Source organism: Myxine glutinosa, chromosome 2 (genome assembly GCF_964187855.1).
Source record: "Myxine glutinosa chromosome 2, kmMyxGlut1.1, whole genome shotgun sequence".
Classification (NCBI taxonomy): Eukaryota; Metazoa; Chordata; class Myxini; order Myxiniformes; family Myxinidae; genus Myxine; species Myxine glutinosa.
In genome coordinates, this window is record NC_136262.1 from 186126025 (window position 1) to 186153140 (window position 27116).

At 42.6% G+C, this 27116-nt stretch overlaps 1 protein-coding gene across 1 annotated transcript in view; it reads left to right on the plus strand.

Annotated features, from left to right (window-relative positions):
• The window catches only part of LOC137420992 (ras GTPase-activating-like protein IQGAP1), a 305469-nt gene that overhangs the window by 42824 nt on the left and 235529 nt on the right, over positions 1-27116 (plus strand). The window contains exons 3-5 of the mRNA XM_068106598.2: positions 7755-7911; positions 23450-23527; positions 24495-24571. Of these exons, the coding sequence (XP_067962699.2) occupies positions 7755-7911; positions 23450-23527; positions 24495-24571 (312 nt within the window). The remainder of the gene's footprint in view (positions 1-7754; positions 7912-23449; positions 23528-24494; positions 24572-27116) is intronic.

A 27116-nucleotide genomic window follows, 5' to 3' on the forward strand; every position in this document is an offset into this window, starting at 1 on the left:
GCAGAGAGAAAGCCAAGAGAGAAAATGTTCGTCCGTTCGTTATGAAATCCCGAAGCAGAGAGAAAGCCAAGAGAGAAAATGTTCGTCCGTTCATTATGAAATACCGAAGCAGAGAAAGAAAATGTCAGCCCTCCAACTCCTTTGTAGTCAAGGCTCTGACGTCATCCGACGCCGTGCCTGCTCCTATCATTCAGTCCCTCTCTTCGTTGCTCAACAAATCTCACTAATCATTGCTCTCCGGGGCGTGACCTCCTGGACCTTCCTGCTCTTGTGACCACCCATCTGTGGTATCATCGTTGGTGCTCAGAGTCCTGTTTCCAGTTATCTTTTATTTAGTGTCATTTAATGCGCTATTGCCTGGCTTTGTGTGTGTGCTGCATTGTCATAGGGAACAGAGGAAAAATAACAGAGGCCATTACACACATGGGATTCATTACCCATAATCCCTAACTAATGAACATAACCCCACCCCTCTCATGGGTCTCATGGGTTTCTCAACCCCACCCTTATATGCGCTTACACGACATCCGGTCTAAACAAATTTCCTACTTCTGGTACATGGGGTTTTTTCTTCTTCACGACAGTCGGAGCACACTACTATACAATTCTACCTGAACTAAGGTAATCATTGCCTACCCCCTACAAACGTAACAATATGTATTGACTACCCATGGGAAAACATTTTGTGAACGATGACATCACTAGTCACATGGTATTGTGACAGTCTTGGATTTAAGGAAAACCTTTAAACATCTTTCTCCAGAACTGCTGAACAGATCAATGTGAAATTTCATATATATGATCAACTACACATGGGGAATATTTTTTCTGATTTATGAACTCATTAGTCACGTGGTGTGGTGGCCATGTTGGATGTAAGGAAAAATATTTGAAAACCTACATCTCCACAACTGCCCAATGGATCAATCCGAAATTTCATACGTATAATTGGCTACACATAAGTATTTTTTTTTGCAAACTATGACATTAGTCATGTGGTATTGAGGTCATCTTGAATTTTAAACAGAACTGAAAAAATCCCCTTCGAAACTGCTTAACCGATCCAAACCGAAATTTACAGTTATGATTGACTACCCATGAATACAATTTATTGAAAATGATGACGTCGTCAGTCACGTGGCATGTGGTCTTAGTCTGCACTGTTTTTTGTCAATACCCTTCATTATCTTAAACACCTTCCCTGGAAACCTATCAATATTGCTCGCAGTTCTAATTATTATTGTTGGTGCTGCTGCTGGGGCTATGGTTGTTGTTTGTGTGTTCCTTCTGCGTACTTCTATATATTTTTTTCTATTGTTTTGAGAAATATTATTACAGTACATATAATTTCATGTGCTCTTTCTGTGTCCTTTTAAACTTACTAATGTCGTAGAATAATGTATGTTACCGTAGAAACCACTTCATTTAGCTCCCATTCAAAAATTTTATTCTTCTTCAATCCCAGAAAGACTGACTTTAAAAATGGGCATCTTTGTGATTAAGCGGACACATTTTTGTTTCAAGTAAATCAATTGTTAGCAATTCCCAATCAATGATATCAATTATTAGCTTTCCAACAGTACCATTTTTTAAATTATACAGTCCTGCTTTGTCTTTGTGTCTCATTTTTATAAAAACAACACAATACAAGACAGAAATTACACCACAATACAACACCACAATCCTTTTACGGATTGCCATCATAATATCTTTTGGCATTTTTGTCATAGGTGGCAATAGTAAAAATTGTATTAAGATGTCTATGTTAAAGGTCGTTGTAGATTTGTAGTATGGATTGGTGTAATTATGTATTTTATTACCCTGTACTCGTGAAGCGAAAAGCAAGGTTAGGCATTCGGGTGCATACATGTGTACGTGTCGTGGGTTTGAATCCCTCTCCCAGGAATAAGCACCCTGTAGAACTCTGACAGTGTACAAGAGATTTATTATAGATAAGAATACATGCATGGAAGATGTTGGCGTGGCATGTAAGCCAGTAACACCACATCACAGTGACATCATGGTCCTCACACAGCCAGCTCCAACATCTCAGCGAGCCACAACCCGTAGTCGGCTTAATATGCTTCCCTCAAAGATCAAAGAACTCAAAACAACGTCCCGAGTTGACAAGGCAGCATAAGTCTCATTCGGAAAGAATGCTTCGCCAAGGCCAATCATGGGATATTTGTGTCAACAGTTTTTCAAAGTTCAACAACCAGCCGCCAGGGAAAGAGGTCACAGTGTCTTCGGCCTGAAACATTGTTGCCCCCGTCAGGATAGGGATTGAATAATTGAATTTAAAAAAAAAATAAAAAAAAATAAAAAAATAAGGGATTGAATAATTGAATGAATGAATGAAATTGATTGGGTGCCCGGCAATACCCGAAGAGTGTTGCAGTCATTCAGGTCCTCACGGCAGAGTATTCAGGCTTTCTCTGAAGCCTGCCTCTTTGAAACTCTTTGACCTCCCAGCAGCGTGTCCAGGGCGCATGTGCGTGTGTACAGACTGTCTCAAGCCTGCGTCATTGAAACACTCACAGTGCATCCAAGTACAACACTCCCTCCGAACCTCCACGCGTGCAAGTGTATAGACTTTCTTTCAAGGCTGGTTTTTTGAAACACGCGCAGCGCGTCCGAGTATCTAGGCTGTTAACCAAGCCTCCTGGAAACTCTCACAAGTGCTCGGGGCCCCAAACCACTTGAATCTTACCCCCTTATCTTTAACAAATCTCTGCACCCTGTCCGTTCCCTTTACCTTTTATTCGGATCTGCCCCGGAGATCAAGCAAAGACAGAATTCTTCACTCAATGGCGGCAAGTCACCATTCTACCGAGAAAGTTCTCGCCTCTCTATTGGGCGCCCGGAAACGTTGCCGCCATCGAGCAACGACACCGCCTCCCCCACCTACCCCCCCCCCCCCCTCCGGGTGGATCCCATCCTCGTCACCAGCTTTGTCGTGGGTTTGAATCCCTTTCCCAGGAATAAGCACCTTGTAGAACTCGGACAGTGTACAAGAGATTTATCATAGATAAGAATACATGCATGGAAGATGTTGGCGTGGCGTGTAAGCTAGTAACACCACATCACAGTGACATCATGGTCCTCACACAGCCGACCACAACATCTCAGTGAGCCACAACCCGTAGTCGGCGTAATATACTTCCCTCCAAGATCAAATAACTCAAAACAACGTCCCAAGTTGACAAGGCAGAATCGGTCTCATTCAGAAAGAATGCTTCGCCAAGGCCAATCATGGGATATGTGTCAACAGTTTTTCAAAGTCCGACAACCAGCCGCCAGGGAAATAGGTCACAGTGTCTTTGGCCTGGAACATTGCTGCCCCCGTCAGGATAGGGCTTTAATGAAATCCCCTTCATACGTGCGTACGTGTTGTCAATGTGTGGCGTACGTGTCTGCATTTTTAAAATTCATTTTCTCTGCAACCGTTGGTCCGATTGACACGAAATTTTACACATTATACAGCAGGACTGTATAATATATAATGCCTTCACCTGTAGAATTTTTTTTAATTTTTAATTATGACATCATAGGTCACATGGTACGGAAGCCATCTTGGAAAAAAACGTTACACCTCTATATCTCCCAAACCGCTCAATGGAAAAAATTGAAACATGGCTCATTGTCAAGTGCTCCCCATGGGGAATAAGATATGTTAATGATGATGTCATCGGTGCCTTTGTTATGACATCATAATTTGACAAGTAAAACACTTATCCAATAAAAAAAACCCACCGTTTAGAGGCCATTTTTCCCCGCAAAGCGGGGGTTGGCCTTTTCGGGGACCGTGGTTGTTGTTGTTTTTGGGTCCCCTTTTTGAAGCAATGTTTTACGGCCGGATGCCCTTCCTGTGTTACTTATCCAATCAGTTAGAATTTTTTTTTTCTCAGCGACTGTTGGTCTGATGGACACTAAATTTTCACCATAGGAATGTCTCCTCCTGTAGAATATTTTAATGATAACCATGATGTCGTAGGTCATGTGGTACAGGCGCCATCTTGGAAAAACCAAAAAACATTGCACCTCTTGAAAATTTTGAAATGTGGCTCATTGTAAGGAACTCCATATGGGGAATAGATGTTGTTAATGATGACGTCATTAGTGCCATAATTATGACGTTATAATTCGACAGGGACAACACTTAGTCTGATCAGTTTGAAATTTATTGAGCGTGATCTATGCAACAATTATATTAGAGAATATAAATTTATTATGTCATCGCTTATGTGGTCTGGCAGCCATATTGGATCAAAGAAAAAAAATACGTTAAAAAAACAGAAGAGTTGGCTCGCACCAAGTTGACTGTGCAGGGTAAGTATTCTATTAATACCATATAGTTTGTTGTGGTATTGATATGGGAAAAATTCAAAATGTTAGTTGATCGCAATCCATAAAATGATTGTGGTGTTGTATTGTAGTGTCATTCCATCCTTGTCATTCTTTTCTACCTTGTTTGGTTGTTTTGGGGTATTCCATCCCTACATGTTTTTTTTCATTTCTAATTTTATGTTTTTTTCTAACTTGTTTAATTCTGCTTTTTCCGATCTGGATGCCAATTATGTCAGCATCCAGTAAATTATTTCGAGGGGTGTTTACATGGGGAACCCTCCCCCCCACCCCCCCTATCTCTCCCCTCAACGATATATCTCATACAAGTCCCTTCCCTAGTTTCCTTAATATTCCCGTCCCTTCTGCCTTCACTCAGACATTCTGTTACCCTATTGTCCTTCACTTTTGGAGTCATCTATTTATTTTGTATGCCAACATGGCAGAGTTTCTCTTTACCCTCTATCCTTTCTCTTCTCCTTCTCTTCTATTCTATTCCCATACTCATCTTTCCTCCCAAGCTTCTTTCCCTTCTCTCCCAAACTCCGCTCACCTCCTTTCCTTTTCCTACTGTCATACATTTTCTTATTTTACTCAATTTTAATTTCCTCAATTTACTCCCTACCAATACATGCACAACAAAGAGATACCTCAATTCCTATCTGTTGTGTCACTTACCTAGCCAATGATCCTTTCTGCAGGCATTAGATAACAGCCTTTATTTAATCCATCATTTCCCTCTCTCCACGCTGCTTTCTCCGCCCCTTTACGAACGTCCTCTCATGTCCAAAATCGCATGAGCATTTACATCAGTCTAATAACACTATCTTCTTTCCTTCTGTTCCCTTTCTCAATGTTGGCATTTCCAATTTCCTCCCTCCCTATCCTGTGTAAGTGTAATAAATAGATGTCTTGTAAATAGAGGTCTGTCTGAGGAGTCACATGATCACATCTATTTATGGAAGGAGGAGGTACTGCCCGATTTGCTTGAACAATAGAACACATACGGTCTATCGAAAGGTGAATTTGGAAAATTATTTTCAATAACTGATATGACCCACTGTGTACCTCGATGAAAGCATCAGCAGACCGTTCTGGGCCCTTTTCCTTCGTTAATTACACATTTTGTCATACCTTACAATCCACATGGCCTTGCAATTCACGGCAGTCTTTATGACACAAAGTGAGTTTTACGGGATCGTTTCTCATTCTGCGCATGCAGACGTGGCATTCACCAGGCTGTGGATTATTGTGGTTGTATTATAATTTTTAATCCGATGATTTTTTTTTTTTTGGAACGGTACGGTTAGAATACCCAAGAGACAATGTTTCCTCCTTTCATTGGAATCATTATAATTGCTTCAGCCATTATTGTGCTCGGCTGGGCGACATTTATCAACAATTCGGTGGATGAACAATTCTGCGATTTTGCGATCCCTTTGTTTGGTAATTTAGCAATGTATTCTCGTGTCTTTTTCATTCTTGTTGGTTATGAAAACGTTCAAGAATAAAAGGTAAGCCTTTTCAAAGCTTATGCTGACTGATTCATAGAACAGCAAGGTGTAACTGACAGTGGGGGTGGGAAGTGGGATCTAGGGGGAGGGGGAAGGAATGGAGAATCAAGGGAATGAAAGAAGAGGTAAAGAGGAGAGGGAGAAGGGGAGGAAAGACTGAAACCACCAAGTAAGGTTAATGGAGGTATAAAAATCATGGGTCAGAATTGGAAAAGGTAATATATGGCGGCATCCTGCTTCCTTGAAGCCATGGGGTAAGAGTGATATGGAACAGCCTTTGGAAGGTGTATCCATAGATGGGAGAATTGAGGAATAAAATAGTTGAGGCGTGCAGTCAGCCTGGATTTTGTAAGTTTAACCGGGAGGGGGTTACTGTGAGAACATGTGCATCTTGGAGTAGATATGGAGGGTCAGAGCACAGCACAAAGGGAACAATAATGGAGAACAGATGGTAGAAAAGAGAGACCACTGATCTGTCTGCAATGTGACAGCAACAGACCTTGTGCTTTGGTCTCATCACGAGAGATTCCAGTAATTTTGAGAGCTTTCGGTTACTTTAGGATCCAAAAGAGACGTGATGCTGGAGCGCCAACTCATAGCAAAGAGCAGTAGTACAGTACTCCATTGAGGTATGGATAAAGGCCTTGTAAACTTCAGTTACAGATAAATGCTGCCATATTTAAATGCTTCAGTTGAATGAGGGATTAATTGTGGCCATTATATATGTTGTTTTTGTTGTAGTTTTTCTGTTTGTGTTTGTCGTCTGACAAGACAGTGCAGTGGTAGCGCATTTATACTTACTAGGGCATGCCCGTACTATATATATGCCCGTACTATATATCTATCTAAAATTATATCCCCCCCCTCTATTTACATGAAATGGTTTGGTCCAAAGCGAACGGCTTGCGAGTGGTGACAATCCCCCCCCTCTATTTACATGCAATGGTTTGGTCCAAAGCGAACGGCTTCCGGAGTTTGGTAAAGAAATCGCCATCGCGTGCACAAACGCGCAGGAAAGCGAATGAATCGCAAATTCGTTTTTATTAGTTGTAAAACATAGTTTAACGCCAACATAGTTTGCAAACGTGAAATAAATGAATACGCTCTCAAATGTGCCATCCGAGGCAGAGTGTGCCCGCCACGTTCGGCACACGCGATCGTTCGCTGCTCTCTGATTGGTTGAATCGTTTTTTGGACATAGCTCGGTAAGTAATTGTCCGATTAATATGAAACCTTGAAAAGGCACATCCTCGGGTCCCCAGCAATATACCTGGCAAGTTAAAAGTATATCGGACCCGTGGTTGTCGAGAAACAGCGGTCACAGACAAACAAACGTACAGACAGACAGAGATTACTGGAATTATAGATAGATGAGCTGGCTAATGTCGGTTTGATTCTCGATTTGGCTCAAAGATGTTGGATTGGTGCTTTGCAAATCGAGTGTAGATTCACAAAATGCGCTGTTTCTCCGATGGTCAAGAGCTAGGTGTCACATGTGGTAGCACTGCTAATTAGTTGGTGGAGGTTAAAGATCCCATGGTGTTTATCGTGAAGAGTAGGCGAGTTATTGCCAGCACCCTGGAACAAATTCCAAAATTTTACCTTTTTCCTGCCACAAATTCCAAATGTCAGACTTGGTCAGCTGATTTGTAAACGATTTGGACTAAAAGCCTCCCCCATGGCTGAGGGGGAGGCTTTTAGCCCCAAAATGAGGTGGAAATAATTTGGGCCTTTAAAGTAGTAGTAGTAGTAGTAGTAGTAGTAGTAGTAGTAGTAGTAGTAGTAGTCATAGTAGTAGTAGTAGTAGTAGTAGTGTAAAATGAAGGGGAGCAAAGTAAGGTTGGTATTTGTTTTTTTGGGGGTTTTTTTTGTTTGTTGATGAAGCCATTTTTCCAGGTGGATAGAGGTATGTTTGAAGGAGGAGTTACCACCAACAACTGAGCTGGAAGAAGGCCTCAGGAATGGAGTTTATCTTGCCAAGCTCGGTCACTTCTGCTCTCCTCAGTGTGTGCCTCTGAAGAAGATTTATGATCGAGAGCAAAATCGTTACAAGGTATGTGGCGTTGGGTTAACATGTCTTATTGCATTTTTTTTCAACATCACCACTGCATATAGTACTGATTATGTTGTTGTCCTTTTATATCATGTACCGGTTATGGATTTGCACTTACCCACCACTTATTCCCTGTGGGATATGCTTATGGGAATACATGAGGGTGAAACTCCGGCGATGTTATTGGTTCAGTAAGATTTGAGGTTCACATTCATTACAAAACAAATATGGCATTAACTTGAGTCCCCTGCCACCCTCATGCCCCCCCCCCCTGCCCCCGGCACCATGAGTGCATCATGTGTACACTGTACATGTATACACTGGCAGGTAACCTCCCACTCCTCTCCTCCACCCCCACACCCCCCACAACCTTTTGTTGTGTCGTCTACTGTATATACTGGGAGGCAACCTCTCCCCTCCAACCCCCCACCATCCATTATGTAACATATACAGTCACCAGAGAAAAAGTAAGTACACCCCATGTAAAGTTTTGACTTTTTCAACATATTTCAACATACAGCTATTTGATCTTCGTTTCAACAATATTAACAGATAAAGGTGATATAATATAACAAATATCATGAAACATTTACATTTTGTAGTCCATTGTATAATTTAAATAAACATAAATGCAAATTACGCATGTGGAAAAAGTAAGTACACCCTTGGCTCTAATAGGTGGTATTGCCCCCTTTGGCAGAAACAACCTCAAGTAGGCGTTTCTTATAACTGTCTACCAGTCTCTGACATCGACTGGGAGAAATTTTTGCCCACTCCTTCATGCAGAATTCTTTCAGCTGTGCGATGTTTTAGGGGTTTCTTGCATGCACAGCTTGTTTCAAATCCCCCCACAACATCTCGATGGGATTTAGATCCGAGCTTTGACTTGGCCATTCCAGAACCCTCCAATTCTTTCTTTTTCAGCCATTCCTTTGTGGATTTACTGGTATGTTTAGGGTCATTGTCATGTTGCAAGGTCCACCTTCGGTTGAGCTTCAACTTTCCAACAGATGGCCTCACATTATCCTCAAGCACCCTCTGGTACAATGAAGAATTCATAGTGGATTCTAGGATGGTGAGATGCCCAGGCCCTGATGCAGCAAAGCTGCCCCAAACCATAATATTTCCACCACCATGCTGTGCAGTTGGTATCAGGTTCTTGTGGTCAAATGCTGTCTTTCGTTTTTGCCAAACATGTCTTCTGGTACTGTGGCCAAATAGCTCTACCTTTGACTCGTCTGTCCAGAGCACATTGTTCCAGAAGTGCTGGTCTTTGCCGAGGTGTGGCAAACTTTAGTCTTGCCCTGATGTTCTTTCTGGACGGCAAAGGTTTCCTCCTGGCAGACCTCCCATGTTGATCAAATTTGTGCAGCCTCTTTCTAATGGGAGACTCGTGCACTTTGACATCAACAGTGGCAAGAGCTACCTGTAGGTCCCGTGATGACATTCTGGGGTTCTTAGAGACTTCTTTCAGCATCTTGCGGTCTGCTCTCAGGCTGAACTTGCTGGGGTGGCCTGGCCTGAACAAGTTGGCAGTTGTTTGGAATCTTCTCCACTTGTAGATGATCTTCCGGACAGTCGAATGATTGATTTCAAATTGTTTGGAGATCTTTTTAAATCCCTTCCCAGACTCGTCGGCATCTATAACCTTCTTTCTGAAGGCCTCAGAGAGCTCTTTTGATCGAGGCATGGTGACGCTGCACACTTTTTTTTTTTTTTCTTTTTTTTGTATACAAGATCGAGGCTCGTGAAAGAGCGAACATTAATCACACAGAAAGACAAACAGACACATAAAACAAATAACATCGGGAGCGGTAGACAAGATGGGGAGAGAGGGGGAAGGACACAAACACAACATTTGAGAGCAGGGACCGAGAGACATGGAGACATCGAGAGAACTGTGGGAGGGAGAGGGCTTTGGGGGGGAGTCATGGGAAGGGGGGGGGGGGTGGGAGAGATATAAAACATATGGACACTGCCAGGACTTCCAGGAAAGAAGTTGGAATTTCAAACAAGGTGGATCTGGGGTGAATTAGCGGGGGTAGAAAAGATCAAGGTTTTGGATGGGGGAAGACAAGAGATGGTGGTGAACAGCTGTTTTAAAGACCTGGAGGGAGGAGTGTGATTGAGGTGAGTGTGGGAGTTTGTTCCAGAGGCGGGAGAAAAGAGGAATGAAAGAGTGAAGGTGAGCAGAGAGCCGAGATTTCGGCAGTTTAACCATCAGAGGGTGGCTGGCAGATCTTGTGCGACCTGTAGGAATATTTGGGGGACAGAGCACAGAGAGAGCTGGGGGAGCTAGGCCGGAGAGGAGTCGGTAGAAGACAGAAAGACCACCTACCTGCCTGTGGTGAGTGAGTGAAAGGCCCTCAGAGATAGCTTCATCGCGGGAGATTCCAATGATTCTGAAAGCTTTGGTTTCAACAGCGTGAAGACGAGCTAAGTGTGAGGCAGGAGCACCAGCCCATAGGGGAGAACAGTATTCCATTGAGCTGCGGATGAAAGCCTTGAATGTGGTGAGGAGCTCAGGTGTGCCTCGGAAGGACTTCGCACGACGGAGGATGCCCAGTCGGCGACTGGCTTTGGAGGCCAGCTTGGAAATGTGGTTTTCCCAAGAAAGATCATGGCAGATAGTGAGACCCAAAAGCTTGAGCGACAGAACTTCTTGGAGAGGATTGTTGAGAAAGTAGATGGGAGGGTTGTCCAGTCGATGTTTTCGGAGAGACAGAGTAAGAGTGTGAGATTTGTCAGGATTGAAAGACATGTTCCACTTGTTTGACCAGTCTGTGATTTTGTCCAGGTCTTCAGAGAGTGAGGAGGCTACAGACTGCCGATCTGAGGGAAGAGGAATGGAGCGGCAGAGAGTGGAGTCATCAGCAAAGAGATAGAGAGGATTTCCAGAGAGTCGGAGAGATCATTGATAAAGACCAGAAAAAGCACAGGGCCCAGCACACTGCCTTGGGGAACTCCAGCCTGAACAGGAAGGGGAGATTAGAGAAATCCATTCAGGGCCACACGTTGACTATGACCAGAGAGGAAGTCCGCAAGCCATGCATGGAGATTTCCATGGATACCATAGGAGGAGAGTTTGGTGAGCAGAGCTGGGTGCCAGACCGTATCGAAGGCACGTGATATGTCAAGGGAGACAGCTCTGATTTCCTGTTTGGCATTGAGGACCTCCATCCATTGTTGAGACAGCAGAAGCAGCATGTCCAGAGTAGAGTGACCTGGTCTGAAACCAAATTGATGATCAGAGATCAAGCCATTGGAGAAGAGGAAAGATTTCATATCCAAAGCAATGATGGATTCCATGACTTTGCTGATAATTGGGAGCAGGCTTATTGGTCTGTAGTTGCAAGGATCTGTTTTTGCACCTTTTTTGTGTAAAGCGGTAATGTTTGCTGATTTCCAGGATGCTGGTAGATGACCTTGAGCAAAAGATAGGGTGAAAAGAACAGAGAGAGGGTGAGATAGAGCGGCAGAGCAGGATTTTAGGACCAGTGGGCTGATGCCCTCTGGTCCAGTTGCAGAATCAGAGTCGAGGTTTGACAAAAACTCCTCCACCTTGTCAGGAGAGAAGGACACAGAGTCCAGGAGCAGTTGGGTTCGACTGGGAAAGGTGGGAACAGAGAGAAATGGGTTTGGGACTAAGGATTTTGAGGCAAACACAGAGTTGAGGCATTCGGCTTTGTCACGTGCGATGTCAACTGTGTGGCCATTTGAGGTAAGGGAGGGGATGGAGGGGGAACAAACACCAGAAACGGATTTGACCAGATGCCACCAGGATTTGGAGGAAGGAGACAGGTTTGAGAGTTCATTCTTGAGTGAGGAGAGATAGTGCTTCCTGGCACTCCTGAGGGTAGACACACACTTGTTCTGAGCTTGGTGGAAGGAACTGAGATTGCCTTCAGTTGGATTAGCCTTCCAAGAGGCAAAGGCAAGTTGTTTCAGGGCAACTGCCTCACCACAAGATTCAGTGTACCATGGACGGGAGGAAGGGTAAGACAACTGAAGGCGAGATGGGATAAATCTGTGCATGAGAGAGATCAGTTTGCTTTGGAAGAATTCCCAGGAAGAATTGATGTCAGAGGCAGTGGAGATGGGAGACCAATCCAGACGATTGATGGCTGCTTGAAGACCGTCCCAGTCGGCCTGAGTGAAATGCCAGACTCGTCGACGCTGAGGAGGCTCTCTGAGAATGGCCAGAGAGATGTCCACTTTGACAAGCACATGATCAGAAGAACCGATTGGAGCAGAAGAAGAGCAGCAGACATTAGCAGGGAAGTTTGTCATAACCAAGTCTAGAAGAGAAGATACTCCATTGGCTGAGATCCGGGTCGGGAAATTGACAGATTGTGGCAGTCACAATGAGTCACAGAAGTCCTTTGCTGAGGTGCCATGACTGGTGAGAGAGGAACCCACACCCAACCAGGTGGCATGATGACAGTTGAAGTCACCACATATGAGGAAGAGAGAGTTGGGATGAGTGGATAGAAGTTGGTCCATGTTGTCAGACAGTGAAATGTAGATGGAGTCATCACTGTTTGGGGGACGGTACAGAACACATATGAACAAAAGGTGGGAGCGGAGAGGAAGCCGTAGCCAGAGGTACTCCTGGGGGTGAGGAGGAGAGAGGGCAGTGCAAGGAGAGTGAGGAAGAGAGTTTTTGATAAAGATAGCCACCCCACCACCAGGCCGAGGCTCAGGTCTATCATACCGGAGGAGGGAGTAACCAGTAAGAGATATTAAGGAATCAGAGACATCTTGAAGGAGGAAAGTCTCTGTTAAGCAGATCAAGTCTGGATTGTCAGAAGCAACCTGTATGGAGAGATCAGTCAGGTTTTAGCGAAGGCCCCGGATGTTTGAGGTCCATACCGTTAATGAAGAGAGAGGGGGAGCATCGGGTACAGGACAGGACAGGGGAGGGGAGGAGTAGGGTAAGATGAAGGATGAGAGGGGGAGGTAGGGAGAGCAGTTGATAGTGTGTCAGAGATTGCAGAAGAGTTCCAAGAAAGGGAAGGATGAGGAGGATGAAAGGTTTGATGGTGAAGGGATGAGGCACAGTGAGGGGTTGTTTGAGGGGGGGGGGGGCAGAGGAAAGTAGAAGGTTGGGGGGGGTGGAGGTATGAGATAGAAGGGAGACGAAGTGGGGAGGAGGCAGCTTTGAGGAGGAGGAGGGGGGAGGAGGGAGAATTGGAGAGGAATGGTATGGGGGGAGACTTGAATGGGAGGGGTTGGGGGGGAGTTTTGAAGGGGAGGAGTGAGGGGGGAGTTTAGGAGGGGAGGGGCAAGGGGGGAGTTTAGGAGGGAAGGGGCAAGGGGGAAGTTTAGAAGTGGAGGGGCAAGGGGGGAGTTTAGGAGTGTAGGGGCGAGGGGGGGATTTGGAGGGGAGGGGCAAGGGGGGAGTTTAGGAGGGGAAGGGCAAGGGGGGAGTTCAGGAGTGGAGGGGCAAGGGGGGGATTTGGAGGGGAGGGGAAAGGGGGGAGTTTAGGAGGGGAAGGGCAAGGGGGAGGTCAGGAGTGGAGTGGCAAGGGGGGAGTTTAAGCGTGGAGGGGCAAGGGGGGAGTTTAAGAGTGTAGGTGCAAGGGGGGGGATTTGGATGGGAGGGGCAAGAGGGGAGTTTAGAAAGTGGATGATTAATGAAAGACGAACATTGAAAACAAATTAGGTTTGTTGTGATTTTCAAGTTAGCAATCCGATTCAGAACGATGGAGGAGGGATGGAATGAATGTGAATTTATACCATGTAGTGAGGGAGACGTATGAGATATTGAATTTCTTTTTTTTGAAGTGGAATGAGTTGGAGAGGAAATTGAGAAAAGCCTTTTAAATAGGAAGAAAAACAGCATGTTGTAAAATACCACTGAGTAAAACACTGAAGGGGAAAGGTTAAACATATTTAAATAATATTTAAACAGAACCGTGAACAATCTTATATGTACAAAATACCAATGGGGGGAGAGCCGAGAGAGACCACCACGAGTCACGTGAACAGGGCAAACGGTGAATGGCAAGGAGATAATGGGGGCGGGGTGAACAGCACACCTGGACAGAAAATACAGGATGAGACGACAGTACACGTGGAGAAAGGAAAATAAATGTTTTTTTGTTTTGTTTTGTTTTTGGGGGGGGGTGGGGGGGGGTGGGGATTTAGAACGTTAGACAGAGTATTATTTTCGGGGTAGAAGGGAAAAAACTAAGAGCCAAGCAAAACACGCTTAAGTTAACAAACACCGACGGGGGTACAACTACAAGGCCACACACGAGGAGCAGAACACGATTAATTAATTACGAGTTACAGGAAATTCAAACCAAAACTAACTATAATCAAACAATAACGCATGGACGATAAAATAACGAGTTGAAATTTGACAATCTATCTGGGGAAATGGGGGAGATACATGTGGTCGAAGAACGAACGAACGAGTAAGAATGAATAAACGAATGAGAACAGTGAAGGAAATGTTTTTTTTTTTGTTTGTTTGTTTTTTGTTGAGTTGAGATTTACATAAGGAAGTAGGCTATGGGGTGAAAAGACTGGGAAAACAGAGGACGAAAGTTATTGGATCACAAACGACGGACCGCTGAGAGAAAAACAAAGCCTCAAGGTTGTACAGTGTACACTGTACAAGGCCAGACAATGACACGACACGAATTAACACGATTTTCAATACAGGTATGAAAGATTTGCACCGAAAATCTTCGTCGTGAGACAATATATACACCATAAAATAAATACAGTTATAACGAAAATACAAATGGGAACAATTACTTAACTTCGATTTCGATGGAGAGCATGGAGAGCTGAGAATAAACGAACCCTCGCCAGCAAGACCGGAAACGGAAGTCACGCCGGGCGAGCTGCCCCGGAGCGAACGACGGCAAAACGCGCTTGGCGCGCGAACTTCTTCTCTGCTTTTCCCCGTGTGAGTGAGTGGGCCCTTTGTCTGGGTGTCTGGGTGTCTGAGTGAGTGGACCACTTCAACAACAAAGAGCAAACCAAACTAAATGTCTGAGGTTTAAATAAGACAGGTTGCTCCAAGATCCTCTCCAACGATGTTCTAATAATTTGCATCTGAGCTGGTGCACCTGATTCTAATTTTAGGTATTTGAAGTAGTGATAAATGTAGGGGTGTACTTACTTTTTCCACATGCGAAATTTGCATGAATGTTTATTTAAATTATACAATGGACTACAAAATGTAAATGTTTCATGATATTTGTTATATTGTATCACCTTTATCTATCATTTTTGTTGAAATGAGGATCAAATAAGCTGTACGTTGAAATATGTTGAAAATGTCAAAACTTTACATAGGGTGTACTTACTTTTTCACATGACTGTATATACAGTGCATTCATAACATATTCAGACCCCTTCACTTTTTTCACATTTTATGTTGCAGCCTCATGTTGAAATCGTTTAATTTCATTTTTTCCCTCATCAATCTACATTCAATACCCCATAATAATGAAGAGAAAACAGGATTTTAGAAAGTTTTGCAAATTTATTAAAAAGAAAAAACTGAAATATCACATTTACATAAGTATTCATACCCTTTGCTGTGACCCTTGAAATTTAGCTCAGGGGCCTCCCATTTCTCTTGATCATCTTTGAGATGTTCTACACCTTGATTGGAGTCCACCTGTGGTAAATTCAATTGATTGGACATGATTTGGAAAGGCACACACCTGTCTAAACAACGTCTCACAACTGACAATGCATATCAGAGCAAAAACGAAGCCATGAGGTCGAAGGAACTGCCTGCAGAGCTTAGAGACAGGATTGTGTCGAGGCACAGATCTGGGGAAGCCTTCAAAAAAAATTCTGCTCCATTGAAGGTTCCCAAGAGCACAGTGGCCTCCATAATTCTTAAATGGAAGAAGTTTGGAACAACCAGGACTCTTCCTAGAACTGGACGCCCGGCCAAACTGAGCAATCGGGGGAGAAGGGCCTTGGTAAGAGAGGTGACCAGGAACCCGATGGTCACTCTGGCTGAGCTCCAGAGATCCTGTGTGGAAATGGGAGAAACTTCCAGAAGGACAACCATCACTGCAACACTCCACCGATCTGGGCTTTATGGCAGAGTGGCCAGACGGAAGCCTTTCCTCAGTGAAAGACACAGGAAAGCCCGCTTGGAGTTTGCAAAAAAGCACCTAAAAGACCCTCAGCCTGAGAAACAAGATTCTGTGGTCTGATGAAACCAAGATTGAACTGTTTGGCCTCAATTCTCAGCATCATGTCTGGAGGAAACCAGGCACCGCTCATCACCTACCCAATACCATCCCAATGGTGACGCATGGTGGTGGCAGCATCATGCTGTGGGGGTGTTTTTCAGCAGCAGGGACTGGGGGACTGGTCAGGGTTAAGGGAACAATGAACGGAGCAAAGTACAGAGATATCCTTAATGAAAACCTGAAACAGAGCACTCAGGACCTCAGACTGGGCCGAAGGTTCACCTTCCACCAGGACAATGACCCAAAGCACACAGCCAAGACAACACAGCAATGGCTTAGGGACAACTCTGTGAAGGTCCTTGAGTGGCCCAGCCAGAGCACTGACTTGATCCCAATCGAACATCTCTGGAGAGATCTGAAAATGGCTGTCCACCGACAGTCTCCATCCAACCTGACAGAGCTTGAGAGGATCTGCAGAGAAGAATGGCAGAAAATCCCCAAATCCAGGTGTGCAAAGCTTGTCGCATCATACCCAAGAAGACTCGAGGCTGGAATCGCTGCCAAAGGTGCTTCAACTAAGTACTGAGTTAAGGGTCTGAATACTTATGTCAATGTGATATTTCAGTTTTTTCTTTTTAATCAATTTGCAAAACTTTCTAAAATCCTGTTTTCTCTTTGTCATTATGGGGTATTGAGTGTAGATTGATGAGGGAAAAAAAGAATTTAAACGATTTCACCATAAGTCTGCAATATAACAAAATGTGAAAAAAGTGAAGGGGTCTGAATACTTTCTGAATGCACTGTATATATATATATACACAAAGAATTAAGTTAAGCACCCCCCCCGTTTTTTTACAACCTCGCACATTACAAGTTTGTTGTCGTCAAAACAGTGTAATATACCCATGATATTGCTATATTTTCTGGAGAAGTGATATTATGGTCACATAAAAACATAACAATCATGCCGTTTTCAATATTTTATTCTGCATAATTTAAGGTGAAATTTTTTGGGAATTTTAGGCATATTTTCACCTCAATTTAAGTATGGAGCTATAGGTCCATCACGGACAGTGTGGATGACGTTTATGTTTTCTAACGTACAGTCATTGTTCTGAGAAGACCTCTAGCGATCTTTGCGTCAATAACGTCAATAACGTCAATAACGTCAATAACGTCAATAACGTCAATAACGTCAATAACGTGTAATGTCAATAACGTGTAAGTGACGTCAATAACGTCAATAACGTCAATAACTAATGTCATACCAATCATTATTTGATCTCACATACCTTAGAATATATGCCAATGTATACATATACACAAAGAATATATATTAGGGGGTGCTTACCTTAATTCGTTGTGTAGGGGTGCTTAACTTAATTCTTTGTGTATATATATATATATATATACACACACTACCGGTCAAAAGTTTTAGAACACCTCAATTTTTCCAATTTTTATTGAAATTTAAGCAATTGAAGTCCAGTGAGTAACGTGAAATGGTACAAAAGTAAGCAGTAAACTGCTCAAGGTTTAAAAAGTTTAGGTTAGCAAAAACGGGGAAATAATGTAAATTGCACAGTTATATTGTAAAAAAAGGCCTTCTTCAGGGAACAAGTAATGGGTTAACAACTTACAGCTGTTCTGCAGCAATGTAAGTAAATTAAGCCTTGAAAATTGATGCAAACAATTCCTACAGGTGTCCCAACCTCTGATGATTACTTGATAACAAACCCCCTGTCTGTATAAAAGCAGTATTGGAACAGACTGTTATTACACCCTCTGAAGCATTATTTGGACAATATTGCACTGCAGGAAGTAGTATATTGCTATCATAATGGCGAGAAAAATGCAAATAACAAAGGAAGACAGACAGACCATTATAACCCTTAAAAGTGTAGGTCTTTCCTTCAGAGAAATTGCAAAGAAAGCCAAGGTGTCTAAGTACAGTTTACGACACAATCAAAAGGCACTTGGAAACTGGAGGAAACTCTGACAGGAAGAGGTCTGGCAGACCCAAAACCACAACAGAATCAGAAGACAAGTTTCTGAGAGTCAACAGCTTGCGTGATAGGCGGCTCACAGGACAACAGCTTCAAGCACAGCTTAACACTGGTCGAAGTACGCAAGTCTCAGTTTCAACTGTGAAGAGAAGACTTCGAGCTGCAAGTTTGACAGGTCGAGTGGCAGTAAGAAAGCCGTTGCTAAGATGGCAAAATAAGAAAAAGAGGCTTGCCTGGGCCATGAAGCACTGCCAGTGGACTACTGAAGACTGGAAGGTCTTATGGACCGATGAATCAAAATTTTAAATATTTGGTTCATCACGCAGGGTTTTTGTACGCTGTCGAGTAGGCGAAAGGATGGTTCCTCAGTGTGTGACACCAACTGTCAAACATGGAGGAAGAAGCAAGATGGTCTGGGGCTCTTTTGCTGGATCCAAAGTCGGCGACTTGCACAGAATGACTGGCACCCCTGAACCAAAAGGGCTACCACAGCATTTTGCAGCGCCATGCAATACCCTCTGGTATATGCCTAGTTGGTCAGGGGTTCATCCTACAGCAAGATAATGACCCTAAACACACCTCCAGGTTATGTCAAAACTACCTTTGAGGAAAAGAACAAGACGGTAGGCCTTCAAATCATGGAATGGCCAGCACAGTCTCCAGACTTAAACCCCATCGAGCTGGTTTGGGATGAACTGGACAGAAGGGTGAAAGCAAAGCAACCTACAAGTGCAACACATTTGTGGGAACTTTTGCAACAGTGTTGGGAAGAACTTCCCGAACAATATTTGATTTCCATTATAGAAAGAATGCCACGAGTGTGTTCGGCGGTTATATCTGCAAAAGGTGGCTACTTTGCTGAGTCAAAAATTTAAATTAAATTTCGTTAAACAAAATGATTCCATGATTTTGAATTTTTTTTTTATCTCCAATTGTTTATTTGTTCTATGCTTGATTTCAGAGTACATTGAGACATTAAACTGCGTAAATTTCAATAAAAACTGGAAAAATTGAGGTGTTCTAAAACTTTTGACTGTGTGTGTGTGTGTGTGTGTGTGTGTGTGTGTGTGTGTGTGTGTGTGTGTGTGTGTGTGTGTGTGTGTGTGTGTGTGTGTGTGTGTGTTATATATGTATATATATATATATATATATATATATATATATATATATTTATATATATATATATATACTGTATATGTATATATGTATATATATATATATATATATATATATATATATATATATATATATATATATATATATATATATATATATATATATATATATATATATATATATATATATATATACAGTATATATATATATATATATATATATATATATACTGAAACGCAAAAGAAACTTACCACCTTTGAAACCTTTAAATATCAACAATAGCACTGCGTGTCGTAAATGTGTGAACTTATTTGTGGACAATAGTGTCCTCACTGTTAGACAAAATGGTCGCGGATGGTCACTTGAACCTTCAATGGTCACTTCATAGCACAGCTGTTGAACAGCCATTTTGACTGTCAGTGATTAGCCAAGGGGTACGGGATGATTTTAATGAGCTGCACGTGATGTCTTGATATTGGCTTTAAAAAGGCCAGTGCAAAATGGGCATTTCAATCAACATGCCACGATTGTCAAGGGATCAACGGCAGCGTGCCCTGGGCATGCTGCAAGGCGGACAGAGCTACCGTGAGGTGGCACGTCGCCTTGGCTGTTCACACCAGACGATATCGGCCCTGGTGGACAGAGACACCCTCCACAACTCTGCAGATGACAGACCTCGATCAGGGAGGCCAAGAGTCACAACTGCAAGGCAGGACAGGCAGATGGTCCGAAGTCACCTGCGGGATCGATTCCGTCCAGCATCCCGCACTGCGGCAGAAACTCCGGGGCGTGCAAACCCACGGATCTCCAATGATACTGCACGAAGACGACTGCATGACTATTGCAGTCATGCAAGAAACTTACCACTTGTTTGAAATGTAATAAAATTGTAACAGTTCAAAATAAAACAAACCAACAATTGCTAATTGAAACATTGGCATTTTATTGATGACATGTCAAGTTTTTGACCAAGATACACCATCTCATCAGTTTGTTCTACAGTACAGAACAGCACAGGGTGCAATGTCATTCCCCTTTCAATAGCGTGTGTGGCCACCATTGTTTTGGATACAGGCAGTGCATCGTCGGCGTAAATTGTTACAATTTTATTACATTTCAAACAAGTGGTAAATTTCTTGCATGACTGCAATAGTCATGCAGTCGTCTTCGTGCAGTATCATTGGAGATCCGTGGGTTTGCACGCCCCGGAGTTTCTGCCGTAGTGCGGGATGCTGGACGGAATCGATCCCGCAGGTGACTTCGGACCATCTGCCTGTCCTGCCTTGCAGTGGTGACTCTTGGCCTCCCTGATCGAGGTCTGTCATCTGCAGAGTTGTGGAGGGTGTCTCTGTCCACCAGGGCCGATATCGTCTGGTGTGAACAGCCAAGGCGACGTGCCACCTCACGGTAGCTCTGTCCGCCTTGCAGCATGCCCAGGGCACGCTGCCGTTGATCCCTTGACAATCATGGCATGTTGATTGAAATGCCCATTTTGCACTGGCCTTTTTAAAGCCAATATCAAGACATCACGTGCAGCTCATTAAAATCATCCCGTACCCCTTGGCTAATCACTGACAGTCAAAATGGCTGTTCAACAGCTGTGCTATGAAGTGACCATTGAAGGTTCAAGTGACCATCCGTGACCGTTTTGTCTGACAGTGAGGACACTATTGTCCACAAATAAGTTCACACATTTACTACACGCAGTGTTATTGTTGATATTTAAAGGTTTCAAAGGTGGTAAGTTTCTTTTGCGTTTCAGTATATATATATATATATATATATATATACACACACAGTATATATAAAAAAATATATATATAAAAAACACAGTTTGTGTGTGTGTGTAATGTTACCGATAGACTCCTAAACGGAGAGGCTTACGTGCTTGATATTTGACATAGACATGGCCATTGAGCGTGGGACGAACATGGCCGAAAGCAAAATATTTGACGATCCATATTTTTTATTCATATTTACCTCAGCGCACGGAATCAACGGAATCAGAGCAGGTGGGCGCTGATTCACTCAGAGCGATCACGTGATGACGCTATGAACGATATGACGCAATGACGCTATGAAAAAAAAAATCGCTATGACCGCTATGACGCTATGACGCTATGAAAAAAAAAATCGCTATGACGCTATGACGCTATGAAAAAAAAATCGCTATAACGCTAGGAAACGCTATGACGCTATGACGCTATGAAAAAAAAAAATCGCTCGCTTTGCCAAGGGGCTCGCTCCCCTCCCCTCCCCCTCCCCTCCCCCGCCCGGCAATGCCGGGTACTTCTGCTAGTATATATATGGGCCGAAGGTTCATATACAGATGGCACTTATCGCTGCCATTAAGGTACAGCATAGCTGGATGGGATACCTTAATGGCGGTTCACCACTGATGGTATGAAATCGCATAATGACTGGTATATAACCGAAAGGTTTTCAGAGTCATAAGTGTATGCAGTACTCACTGCGTTGCCCTGATGAGCCCCAAAAGGGCGAAACCAGGTCGGTAACTGTGAGTTTTACATACACTTATGACAGTATCTGAACTAAGATCAAAATTCTGCTCTGTCAGAGGGTTCTCTTGAGAGCTTGACAGGCAGAGCATATGTACATGGCAGTGACGTCATTACTTGCGCTCATTGAAAGCTGGAGAACTGCACATATATTTGGATTGGTTTGCTCCCGGCTGCATCCAGGGGATTCCATATAATGAGTGGATACCAGAGGTAATGTGCCATGTGGCAGATGGCACTTATCGCTCCCATTAAGGTACAGCATAGCTGGATGGGATACCTTAATGGCGGTTCACCACTGATGGTATGAAATCGCATATTGACTGATATATATATATATATATATATATATATATATATATATATATATATATATATATACATACATATATATATATACATACATATATATATATATATATATATATATATATATATATATATATATATATATATATACATACATACATATATATATATATATATATACATATATATATATATATATATATATATATATACATATATATATATATATATACATATATATATATATATATATATATATATATATATATATATATATATATATATATATATATATATATATATATACACAAAGAATTAAGTTAAGCACCCCCCCCCGTTTTTTTACAACCTCGCACATTACAAGTTTGTTGTCGTCAAAACAGTGTAATATACCCATGATATTGCTATATTTTCTGGAGAAGTGATATTATGGTCACATAAAAACATAACAATCATGCCGTTTTCAATATTTTATTCTGAATAATTTAAGGTGAAATTTTTTGGGAATTTTAGGCATATTTTCACCTCAATTTAAGTATGGAGCTATAGGTCCATCACGGACAGTGTGGATGACGTTTATGTTTTCTAACGTACAGTCATTGTTCTGAGAAGACCTCTAGCGATCTTTGCGTCAATAACGTGTGTAGGACCCACGTGATCGGATCACTGACTCAGCCCTATGCCTCATAGACCCTGTAAGCCGTCGTATGCGTTGCTGTGGCAGGTTGTTCCATTCCCGATGTAATGCACGTTCCAATTCATCCTGATTGGCTATTGGAGGGACCATCTTCGCAATTTGTCGTCCCAACATGTCCCAAACGTGCTCGAGGGGGTTCAACCTACCACAGCAACGCATACGACGGCTTACAGGGTCTATGAGACGTAGGGCTGAGTCAGTGATCCGATCACGTGGGTCCTACACACGTTATTGACGCAAAGATCGCTAGAGGTCTTCTCAGAACAATGACTGTACGTTAGAAAACATAAACGTCATCCACACTGTCCGTGATGGACCTATAGCTCCATACTTAAATTGAGGTGAAAATATGCCTAAAATTCCCAAAAAATTTCACCTTAAATTATTCAGAATAAAATATTGAAAACGGCATGATTGTTATGTTTTTATGTGACCATAATATCACTTCTCCAGAAAATATAGCAATATCATGGGTATATTACACTGTTTTGACGACAACAAACTTGTAATGTGCGAGGTTGTAAAAAAACGGGGGGGGTGCTTAACTTAATTCTTTGTGTATATATATATATATATATATATATATATATATATATATATATATATATATATATATATATATATATAGCTACATACCTGATGTTTTTGGTGTTTTATAACTTTCCTTGTTGGCAGTTTCTGAGAGTAATCATTATTTGTGACTTCTTCTCTTTTTAGGCCATGGGCCTGCATTTCCGACACACTGACAATATAAACCATTGGTTTAAGGCCATGATAGAAGTTGGGCTTCCAAAGGTGAATTGACTTTGTGATCATTGTTGCTTTTTTGCATTCAAAGTTCAGCATCTCTGTGCAAATGTTTGGAATGGATTTAAATGTTTAGGTTGAAGAAGAAAACTTTTCATCCATGATTGTTATTATTGGTCCATTTGCAGCAGCTCTGAATGCTCTCCGTTATTGGTTCAGGAGTTGTCAAACAGAGTGACCACTATCTTCGTCATGGGTGTGTGTCTGTCTGTCTGTCTGTCTGTCTGTCTGTCCGCAGCATAACTACCCGATGATATCATCCGATCTTGATGAAACTTGGGTGGGAGGTTGATATCATGATCTAGTTGTGTCCTGCCGAGAGTGGGCGTATTGAGCCCATTGTGGGCGGAGCCACGCCCGAAAAAGATGTCTTGTTAGGGTGTAATCGAATTCAAGCTACATCTTCTCCGAGGGGTTTGGTGGAATCTGACAGGGGTTTCGATATTTGGTTAGGCCAATGTCATGTGTCTGGCCCCTCGGAGCTCGATTTTTCATTTTCGCCCTAAGGTCAAGGTCACAAGGTCACGAAATTTAGAAAAGTCGATTTTTGATGGTTTTATTACATAGTTCACTTCCTGATAGGGTGAAATGTCGTACATGATCTTATATTATCACATACATCATGAAATACAAGTTTTCCGACAAATTGCAGAATCTTCGACCTTTGACCTTTGAAGGTCACAAAGGTCAAATTTTCAAAGTTGTCGGAATCGAACCGAATTTTCGGTATTGTATAGCGAACTAGTCTCATAACAGATAATACATTCCTATTTATATATTTTCAATGTCGGTTTTGACCTTTGTCATTGAATACCGCTCGCTCGTGAACCATCGTCATCTCCTGACTTGTTTTTTTTTGCCACCAAGTCACTTGCCCAGTTGCATGAGGTTTCATAAAGCTTTACTGTATTGTTGTGTTTTTGTTATATACTAAATGGGATGTTTCTTTCTCCAGATATTTTATCCGGAGACAACAGACATTTATGATCGAAAGAACATGCCAAAAGTAATTTACTGTATTCACGCTCTCAGGTGAGGGGCTGTGGTGAGCACATACACCAGTAAAAGTCAATTAACTAAAAAGCATTTCAAAATGCAACGCCCATTTGCGTCAGCTTTCTACTCAAACTAAACTTGTGTTATATCTGTCGTGAGTTTGGAGAATTTTCAGTCTGAAGAAAATTTCAGTCTGCCAAGGACTGGATACACCACTGCCCAGCACATATGCAAAGCTTCGTTTTAGACGTGCCCAGCTGTGTTTTTTTCTATGATTTTCAGATGTATATACATACATACATACATACATATATACACATATACATACATACATTACAGAGAATAATAGCATTTTATCACACCGGTGGAGATATGAGTTTGAATTCTAAGCAAACCCCACACTGCACCCCCTTCCTACCCAGCTGTCAGATGGTTTAACAAAAATCTCACCCATATCTCTAAGAAGCAGTTTAGTTTGGCATTTGTAATATGAAATGAGCAAAGCCTAGAAACCAACAAAGCCCTTTAGAATTACCCTTTAGAACCGTTTAGAATCACCCTTTAGAACAGGTGTTCCCAACCTTTTTTGTGTTATGGCCCCCTTGGCTCCCAGAGCACATCCCCAGCACCCCCTCGCTTTTGCGAGGGTCGAGCGGCGGAGCACGTGTAAGCAAGCTAGGGGGGTCTGGGGGCATGCCTCCCAGAAATTTTTTGATTTCTAGATGCTCTGTGGTGCATTCTGAGAGGTGTTTTTTTCCTTTAATTGGCTATTTTGTTTGTATGAGAATTGGTAAATTATTACACAGAAAATGAGGAATTCCAAGTAGCCAACATGAACAATTAGTTCCATGGTTTTTTCCTGTTCCTTACTGGCTCCCAACTACATCGTTTTTGGAAGAAGCAAACAAAGCAACGTCGCTCGAATGATGCATGTTTGATATGAGATTTTAATATTATCAGTAGCAACACTTTGGACAGCATAAAATAGAACTGTCACACAAGAAAACAGTATGAAAAGGTTCCAAGTCAAGAATATGTGAAAACTAAAAACCTCTGTTGTGTCTGTATTTAATGCAGTGTGTTATAATCTCACAAAAAGAAACTCAATTCAATAACAACTCAGGTAATCAAAACTAGGGACGTGGTGCATGCGCCGTAAAACTGAATTAAAAACTCAGTGGGATGGCTGAAATTGCATTTTAGCTACCAATTGGGGTATCCGTGGTTGAGTCAGTCAGGGCACAGCGGAGGTCATCTTCCACGTGGAGCCGATTACGCTGTTTCGATTTGATATTCAACAGCGTGGAAAACCCCGCTTCGCAGAGATAGGTAGATGAGAATGGCAGAAGCACCCGGATAGCTATCTGGCTGATATTAGGGTAGCGACACATTCCCCTCCCAAAACTCCATCAAGCTCTTCTCTTCGAATGTGTCTTTGGCAAATGAATCGTTCCGGAGATCCAGAAATTCATATTGCATTGCCTCTGGCATGCTCTCCATGCAAAGGTTGACGGAAAAAGGATTCCTCACAATTTTTGCCACATTGTCGTCTAAATCAGGAAAATACTTATGAAATTCTAGCTCCAGTGACTGGAGATGCCCAAGAATGTCATTCTTCAGTACAGGATCAAGCTCTTTTCCCATGCTGTCTTGCAATTCAGACATTGTTTCGAACATCGCAATGTTTCCTGTGTTCACTTTCCTGCACCAGTTTTGGAGCTTGGAAACAAATCCTCTGAGATGATCGTGGAAAAGAATAATGTTCGTCGCTCTTCCTTGGAGCTTGAGGTTCAGCTGGTTCTGCTGCTCGAAAATGTCAGCAAGATAAGCAAGTCGTTCGTTCCACAATTCTTCGTCGTAATGCTGCAGGAGGTCATGTTTCCCTTGAAGATTCAAGAAATGTTTGACTTCCGCACAAAGTTCAAAGACGCGGTTCAGAACATTCCCTTTCGAAAGCCAGCGTACAGCAGTATCGTACAGCAACGTTTCATGTTCCGCGTTCTTGTCTTTGCACAGCTCCTTGAACATCCGGGAGTTTAGAGCCCCTGCCTTGATGTTGTTAACAATCTTGATTACGACTTCAAGAACTTTCTTCAATGAGAGAGGGAGAGTCTTACAAGCCAGGGCGTAGCGATGAATCATACAGTGGGTTCCTTTTGCTTGTGGTGCTAGCATCTTCACTTTTGCTTGGAATCCGGATTTGGAACCAAGCATGGCAGGAGCACTGTCAGTACAGACACCGCATACATTCTCCCACTGAATTCCTCCTGCATCGAAGAAAAACTTCATTTTTTCTATGACGTCGTTAGCTTTGGTCGTTGTTTACAGGGCACTGCAGAACAAGAATTCTTCCTTGATATCATCTCCCTTGACATAGCGAACGAATGCCAGTAGCTGGGAGCAGGAACTAACATCGGTCGATTCATCAAGTTGAAAATAAAACAAGCCGAAAGGTGCCGCCTTAGTCTCATTGATGATCTATTGTTTCACATCTTCCGACATGTCACGGATATGATGCTGCATTGTGTTATTCGATAAAGACACCTGTTCAACTTTGCGAGCCTCTGCCTTGCCGAGAACC